This window comes from Sander vitreus, chromosome 16 (genome assembly GCF_031162955.1).
Source record: "Sander vitreus isolate 19-12246 chromosome 16, sanVit1, whole genome shotgun sequence".
In the NCBI taxonomy this organism is placed as follows: domain Eukaryota; kingdom Metazoa; phylum Chordata; class Actinopteri; order Perciformes; family Percidae; genus Sander; species Sander vitreus.
Window position 1 is genome coordinate 27,810,607 of NC_135870.1, and position 8,806 is coordinate 27,819,412.

At 42.1% G+C, this 8,806-nt stretch overlaps 1 protein-coding gene across 2 annotated transcripts in view; it reads left to right on the top strand.

The window, feature by feature from the left end:
• eeig1b (estrogen-induced osteoclastogenesis regulator 1b) overlaps positions 1 to 8,578 on the top strand; it is a 29,340-nt gene extending 20,762 nt beyond the window's left edge. For both annotated transcript variants that reach the window (XM_078271208.1, XM_078271207.1), the window contains 8 exons: positions 1,665 to 1,781; positions 1,894 to 1,940; positions 3,772 to 3,932; positions 5,181 to 5,282; positions 6,845 to 7,037; positions 7,991 to 8,112; positions 8,200 to 8,269; positions 8,358 to 8,578. In XM_078271208.1, coding sequence (XP_078127334.1) covers positions 1,665 to 1,781; positions 1,894 to 1,940; positions 3,772 to 3,932; positions 5,181 to 5,282; positions 6,845 to 7,037; positions 7,991 to 8,112; positions 8,200 to 8,269; positions 8,358 to 8,403 — 858 coding nt within the window. In that variant the 3' untranslated portion in view covers positions 8,404 to 8,578. The remainder of the gene's footprint in view (positions 1 to 1,664; positions 1,782 to 1,893; positions 1,941 to 3,771; positions 3,933 to 5,180; positions 5,283 to 6,844; positions 7,038 to 7,990; positions 8,113 to 8,199; positions 8,270 to 8,357) is intronic.
• Positions 8,579 to 8,806: the final 228 nt, after the last annotated feature.

Genomic DNA, 8,806 nt, shown 5'->3' on the forward strand with positions numbered 1-8,806 from the left:
CACCTGGGCTCAGGAACACTTCGGAAAACCATTGTCAGTTAATACAATTCGTCGCTACATCTACAAGTGCAAGTTAAAACTCTACCATGCAAAGCAAAAAAGCCATATATCAACAACACCTAGAAACTGGGCCTCTGGGCCGAGCTCATCTGAGATGGTCTGACGCAAAGTGGAAAAGTGAGCTGTGGTCTGACGAGTCCACATTTCAAATTGTTTTTGGAAATCATGGACGTCATGTCCTCTGGACCAAAGAGGACAAGGACCATCCAGATTGTTATTATAAAGCGATAAACAACGGCGACCCTGGACTGTTGAGTAACTGAAGTCGTACATCTGCTTTTATACAATCAGAATTTTCAGTCAGACTTACCTGCTATTTTTTTCTCACTTTTTTTCAAATTTTATTTCTGCTTATTAGAAATTTGCATAATAAAATACAACAAAGAAAAAATATTTTTTTGGTTAAGGCACTGGAGGAAAACTCATGAAAATGTCCAGAATCAAAAAGGTTTAGGCTCTGAGGAGCATGAATGAGCTCAGGAAATGTTGTGGCAATCTGTCTAATACTATACATAGGGTATTTGGCTTTTGTAACGACATGGGAGGAAAGGTCAAGGAGTCATTAACCCTTCCCGTCGACCATGCAACTTTTTGTTTTTCTGGGTCAAAATTTAACGTTGTTGTTTTAATTGGAGTATGCATTGGAGGGTGCCCAGATTAAGCCCCTCTGAGGTTTTTTTGCATCTCTCCATCACATCTTTTAATTAAATTTTATTTATAGTATCAAATCATAACAAGAGTTATCTCAAGACACTTTACAGATAGAGTAGGTCTAGACCACACTCTATAATTTACAAAGACCCAACAATTCCAGTAATTCCCCCGAGAGCAAGCATTATGTATGGCGAGGAAAAACTCCCTTTTAGGCAGAAACCTCGGGTGGTGGGGAAAACTTGGTAGGCGGTGTCTTAACGGTGCCGGTTGGGGGTGTAATGAACAGTGGCAATTATAGTAACAATAAAGATAATGTACACATTGATTATGTGTTTATTGATCTGTAGTATTTGTATATGTGTAAACCACTAAACTAAACTAAATGTGATGCCCGCGTTTTACAAATTAACTTTCAACTGGGTGTTGATGCTATTTGACATTGAACCGACTGAAAGTGAAAAGGAGCAAGCTGGCCGCAGAGTGGACATACCAACCAGCTTTTGGCACCCTTTGCACAAAAAAGGACAACCTTTTCAGGAAAGAATATTCAGTTTAATGACATTTTTAGATTCACTGAAAGCACAGATGGGACAAATCTGCACAAAATATGTTAATAGGATCGGCAATGATATACACTTCACACAGGCTCACACACACACACACACTATCACCACCATAAACTGTGACTTCTCAAGTGAGAAGCAGTGCTGACTGGGCAGAATAATCATGGATGAGGTTAAAGGAGGTTGTTGACTTCTACATTACATAAAGCCACTCTCCTGTTTCCTTCATTCACTTCCTATAAAAAACAAGTGGACCAGAGTTGACCTACAATGTATTCTTAATCTGTGTCTAACTTTTCACTTCCCACCTTAAATGTTTATTTTTTACTGTTTTTAAGTTTTCTGTTGTTTTCTCATGTCTGTCTGTCTGTCTCTGTCTGTCTCCAGCTAGGTTTTGCTGATCTCAACATTGCAGAGTTTGCTGGTTCGGGCTCCGCAGTTCGTTGCTGCATCCTGGAGGGTTATGACACCAAAAACACTCGACAGGACAACTCTATTCTCAAGGCAGGGCACACACACACACACACACACACACACACACACACACACACACACACACACACACACTCTGAATTGATCAGAACAGAGGTTTAGTAACACATTTGTTTTTTTATAGGTTACAATTGGGATGACTCTTCTGTCTGGGGATCCCTGCTTTAAAACGTGAGTTCCTCTTTTTCAGGGATTCGGACAGAGTGCCCCCCCTCAGACAAAATTAAGAGAACTGCTCTGTCTCACCCATGTCACCCCCTCCATGGGCATTGTCTGTGTCCACAGTTTTCAACACAGGGCAAGTCTGTCTTACTTTGATTTGGGGGATAATCAAGCTTTAGGTTGTGTAACTAGAGCATCCGTAATTTGCCCAAGAGTGTTTGGGGACTTTGGGGCATGTAAACAGGATTTTGGCAAAAATAATCTAAAAACAAAAAACTAAACAAAGTATATTGTATCCATGGGTGGATAGACAGACAACTATCACTGGAATATTGTGATACTGAAGAAAACTTAAAAATCGTGTCGTGATTAGTCTTGCATTGCCAGACCTATCTCCACAGCACTGTGTAGTAAGGTCTGGCTACACCACACATACATTCCAGGATAGGAGAAAAAAACACTCTGGGTTGTTTGCATTTCTTTAAACCAATCACAATTGTCTTGGGCGGCGCTAAGCTCCGTATGCAGAGACGGTGGCTCTGCAAAATAGTCTTGTATAACTAAAAAATAATAAATAACTAAAAACTTGTTTTGGTGGAAGATTTGCACCCCGCAAAAGAATGTGCCACATAAAATATGAAATGAAGTTAACTGTTCACACAAAACAGTAATGTGAGCTAATTAAATTAGCTGGATACATAATAAAACGTCATTTGCTCTTACCAGTGCATGGCCGTGTGTACTTCCTCCACAGCAATCCCACTAATCAGCCCCTATACGTCCCAGTTAGATAGTAAATAAACATATTCTTTGTAAATCTTTATAATCCTTCCCCAAAAGAACCAAGCAGGCCTGCCTTGTTGAACTGTCCAAATTATCTTCAAAACTTGCCATTTTCAAGATTATTTTTTGGGCATTTTAGGCCTTTATTTATATAGGACAGCTGAAGACATGAAAGGGGAGAGAGAGGGGGAATGACATGCAGCAAAGGGCTGCAAGGCGGAGTTGAACCTGCTGCTGCTGCGTCGAGGAGTAAACCTCTATATATGGGCGCCTGCTCTACCAGGCGAGCCACCCAGATGCCCAAAATTTGCCATTTTCAGCGGATAGCTTGCAACAACAAAAGGTGAGGGACATCAGGATCTGCCGGATGTGAGGCAATTGTCCTGGAAATGTACTGTTGTGGATCCAGACTAAGTTGTGATAGACATCAGAGATAACTATATCCTTAGATAGTGTATGTCACATTGAATTTAAAGCTCTCTGCGCACCGCTAGGTAGGGCGCAGAGAGCAAAGCAGAGAGCAAAGTGCAGAGAGCAAAGTGCAGAGAGCAAAGCGCAGCACAGGTATTTGTAATCAAGGGTGGCAAGGAAGCTATTTCCCTGTTGCTAGGTAACAACATGCTGTTATCTCATTGGTTGCACTTTTGAAAGGTCAGCGGCAACTAGGTTTAAGTAAGTTTAACTTTGATCCGAGCCAGGGGTAGTGCAGCGCCTAGTTCCTACTTCCCGTAGGAAATCAATGGAACAGCCGGCGCAAAGCGGTTTTGCCACCTATTGTGTGTAGTCGGCTTAAATATATGTGTTCAGATTTGACTAATTTATGATAAATAACCTCCATGAGTTTTGTGTCACAGCTGCTGTTGCTGCAACAACAGCTGACCTTGTTAATAATCGGGCCTAATTAGCAGCCAATCTTCAATATATAACTTTCTGTTTTTCGAACCCCAGCCTGCACCTGTTCCTTATCCCTCTCAGACTGACCCAAAAAAGTGAATGTGACTGTGGTGACTTTTTTTAATACTCATTGTTTGTTTTGTGCCTGTGTTTTTACCATTAGGCCTCCCAGCACGGCCAAATCTCTCTCCATTGGGGACGAGGACCCCACCCTGCAGCTGGACTGTAAGGGTGAGAGCACTGATTCCAAAGTGCAGCCACTAGGAGGCATCATGGAGGGTCCTCGCGCCTTCAAACCCAGACAGTCGTCAGTACGTAGCTCAGGTAACTGCTCAGTATTATTGTTCCCTGTCCTCTTTAACCAACTGGAATTGAAATGCGATTCTAACTCTTTACAACTTGGGTCTTATTTTTGTAGTTTTTCTATCAGTTTTGAGATTTGGGCACACAGTGACATGTCAACAGTGATGGGGAAAGAAACATGAGCAGTCAGACCATTATGCTATGTTTCCACTCTTATGTTAAGGCTCTGCTCTGCTCTGCTTGACTTGACTGAACTTTTTGGTACCAGTACTGCGGATAGTACCCTCTCAGTGCAGGCGAGAGTCTCAGCTGACCGGCATGATGCATGAAACTGCTGTGACATTATCTTCAACACAACACTCGCTGAATCTTTTAATTGGCAACTAAACAGACATTTTCGGGGGCAGGTGTTTAAATGAAAAAAAAGTGCACGTTTTAAGACCTTTTGAAAACACAGAAAGAAACATCTACAGTACATACTGATAATTAGCTCACCGTAATTTATAAATGCAACATTTTAGCCAGAAAATACCAGGCATTCCTTTTCATCTTTTTTAAATAAGTTCTGTTCACACAATTTGGTCTAAACCTTTGTAACAATGGTTGGCTGCAATGAGCTTACAACATCAAGTTTTTAGTTTTATTTATATATATATATATATATATAAAAAGTGACAGAGACAGTCTTTAGTATCTGGACAGTCTGACCAGATACTCTGTCTGAATTAGATCCTGCAGTCAGGTGTGTGTTGTTCCACTGCTGGAAATTCCGCCGGATGTCACTCTTTTCGGATGTCCGTTTTCGGATGTCCCGTTACCTTCCACTTTCTTTGTGTTGTCATTCTAAACTCTGGTGGATTTGTGAGGACTATGGTTAACTGCTCCTCAGATCTCTGCAGGGTAAATCCAGACAGCTAGCTAGACTATCTGTCCAATCTGAGTTTTCTGTTGGACGACTAAAACAACCTTTGAACGTACACGTTCTACCAAAACAAGTTCCTTCCCGAGGCTATTTTGCAGCAGCACTGTGGCTCCGCTCTGCGCTTAGCACCACCCAAGACAATTGTGATTGGTTTAAAGAAATGCCTGCACCACCCAAGACGATTGTGATTAGTTTAAAGAAAAGACAATAAACCCATCCCGGAATGCTGTGTGGACTTGCCAGGCGCAAGTTTTTTTAGCGCTGCAGAGTCTCCTCCGCAGCGCTGTGGAGGAAGGTCTGGCAATGCGAGACTAGGTGTGTGTGTGTGTTTACTGTGTGTTCCGCAGGGCTTCCTGAGGAGGGAGAGAGTGTGTCCAGCCCAGATGAGGTCTTTCACTCTGGACATTTCCGCAGCTCCAGCTATGCCAGCCAGCACAGCAAGATTTCAGGTCAGAGAGCTTCCTCATGCTACAACCAAAGTCAGGAGGGTTTACTTTCTTGTGCTAAGACCAGGGAGATGCTCTGATAGAACAACCTCAGTATTTGACCTGGGCCCTAAAAACTGAGATTGGGTGGACTAATAGAGGATAAATATAAACAAATGGTCGTACTGTGCATCCGTCTGTACACAAGGCTGGATTCGAACTGGGCCAGGGCACCGTAAGTCCAGGAGCCCTGAAAGCTCTAATGTTCGAGTTTTCGCTGTTGATTAGTACCGAAGCTCTGAAGCTCAAAAAATGGTATTCGGGACAGCCATGTACACTGTGTGACCAGTGGAGTGAAGAGTGCGAGTACAGTTTCCTTCTCTCTCTATCACTCCAGCTGTTGGAAAGTGGCAGAAAGGAGGAGATCAGCTGCTGCCTTTAAAAACCCACCTGGATGCAAATTTACCGTTCCTATGATGGTGAAGGCATGACCTTACCTACTCTGCCTCTGATTGGCTAGTACTCATTGCCTTCGCTGGTTGGATTGATTAGGTTTAGACACGAGGAGTGAGATTGGTTAGGTTTAGGGTAAGAATACCAGGGTAAGCCAATCAGAGGTGGATAGGGCAGGTTGTGCCTTTTTCATCCTAGAAATTTCCACCTGAACAAGTTTCAGGCTGCAGGGAAAGAAGCAGTCTACCAAATTTGCGTTACAGTTCTCAACATGCGCTCTTTGGCAGGGATAAAGTCAAGGTGTACTGAGTAGAGCCCGACCGATATATCGGCGGGCCGATATTATCGGCCGATATTAGGCATTTTCCAAACTATCGGTATCGGCATTTATAATGGCTGATTAAAAAAAAAAAAGAAATATTCATTCATCAGAATCATTTATAATGACAAATGACAAATGATTCTGATAATTTCATATTAAAAAAATAAAATAAAAACGGACGAAACACCCTTCAACCATGTTCTGAGTGTTGGCGTTGCATAGTTTGGCGTTGCATAGTTTGTCCACCCCTCTGGTGGACAAACTATGCAACGCCAACTACAACGTCCCTGTTGGCAACACTCTTTGAATTTTGTTTTGTTGTTATTGTCTTTTTGTTCAAAGGACTTCAAGTTTCATATCTTAAGTTTGTATTTTTATACATTTTATTTATCAGAACTTGTATATATTTTGATGTTCCTCTGTTCTGTTGAGACAGTAAAACAAATTTTTAAACTGCATTATCATATTATTTTAGTGAGTCTCATAAGTGGACTCATAAATAACTACAAATAACTAATGTTAAGGAAATCTGTTTTTCTGCATTTCTGGATTTAAAAAAAATATATATATCGGCTGATATATCGGATTTTTAAATCATCAAATATTTGTGGTCGGTATGTATCGGTATCGGCCTTAAAAATCCTTTATCGGTCGGGCTCTCGAGTTTTTTGGCCTAGACATTTCCCGGACAGCAGACCTGGATGCAGTGCACCTGGATTTTTGTGCTCCTTTCCTCTCCTCTCCTCTCCTCTCCTCTCCTCTCCTCTCTTCTCTCCTCTCATCTCCTCTGATCTCCTCTCCTCCCCTCCAGGCTACAGCACAGCTCACTCTCGCTGCTCCAGCCTGACAGACCTCAGTCACCATAGGAACGCCTCCTCCAGCAGCAATGTCTCCTGTGGGCTTGCCTCCAGCCCCACAGAGCCACACCGACAAGCAACTCCAACCAAACCAGAGAGACCTCCTCTACCCTCTGCAGCAGCCCTCATGTCCAACAGATCCTCCAGGTATATACACACACACACCTGTGCTTTTGACAAAACACATTTGCCCCTGCCAGTCAGTCAACAGGGACCTACCAGGAAGAGAGATGTAAACTATGACATGATATTACTAAAAGGCTGTGGGAGCACAAGCTGACAGAGGAGAGGAAATAGCTGTCAGTAAGAAAGATATCAAATCGGGAGAAAGTACCACGGACAGAATAAAAGAAAGTGAACTACTTGGCACTAGGATTGAAAAAGTAGATCTGAGACTGCATATTGCTCCATAAACAGCTGAATGACTTTAAATGATTTAGATCGAGCAGAGGCCTGAAAGGTAAAGTGAAGGCTCAAGACAGCAGTTAAAGCTGGCAGGAATTTAAGTCTTTGAAAAATATCCTATTGTCCCAATTTGGACAATACAAATTCGCCAACATCAGATTATTGCCCCAGATTTCCCCTGTATTGATAATAAAGCACCCATTGGAAAATGTGCTTACAAAATGTATGTTTAAGTGAAATGTGGGACAACAACGGGACACGCACTTCGGTCTCCTGGGTGAAAGTCTTGTGTTGTTTGACCCATCCACCACCTCAACCTGACTCCTTATGCGGATTTTCGGGCCCTTGATACTAATCGCTGCCGTTGTTGCTTTTCATCAACTACGTCATCTTACAGCGCCGGGGTCGAGCTGCTGCATCCCATACAGACGCTAAAGTATGCTGTTTGCGTCGGTATCTGAGGCGGAGAGCCACTGAACAAGCGGAATTTAATGGAACAGAGGAAGATACACAATACAGTACTTGTTGTAGGAGATACATATTGTTGGTTTGGGTATGCACATGGGTTTTGTTAATAAGAAAAATACAAAATATCACCCAACCAATCCTGATGAATTTCTGTATGAAGCAAAACCTTTAATATGTATGTCAAACATTAATCTCTCTCTGGTGGTATCCATCTTGCCCAACAACAGGAGAAAGAAGGACACTGTGGAGAGGCAGCCCAGCTGTGTGGACGACACCCGCATTGATGCAGATGACATTGTGGAGAAAATTGTACAGAGTCAGAACTTTTCTGACAGCAGCAACAAGGAAGGTAGGACAGAGTTAAGTTTTGGGGATTTAGTTTCAGCTCAACATTTGTGTTATCACAGCAGTACCTTCTCTTCCGGATTCCCTTCAGACAGCAACTTGAGACTGTTTGTGAGCAAAGATGGGACCACTGCCCTCAGCGGGACACAGCTCGCCAACAGGTACAGTTTTACAACAGGTACATTGATTTGCTGTCTTTTTACCAACCCACTTTTAACTAACTGATCTTGTGTTTCTGTGTTTTACCAGAGGAACACCTGGTATTTTTGAGCCGGTGGTCATCGAGACTCACTGAAAGATACTGTTCTTTAACATGTCTCCAGCCTCATCAACTGGTTAATGATTCTGTGACATCAGATTGTCTGTGACTGTATGTGCAAGTATGTGCATACTTTATCTTCAGTGCACACAGCTTTAAATAAGACTACTATGAGATATATATATATACACACACACACACACACACACACACACACACACACACACACATATGGAACCCTTTTTTAGTATATATTTAATTGGGTGGTGGGAGGTGTGTTACACATGATTACTGTATTTTCTCAAATAATGGACGGGCCTTTTTTTCTTTTTTACTTTAAATGAAAAAAGAATCAGGCCTTTATTTCTATATTATATTATGTATATTAGGTAAATTTGAAAATATTCCCATCTGCTCCCGGTTGCTATGTTAATTTACA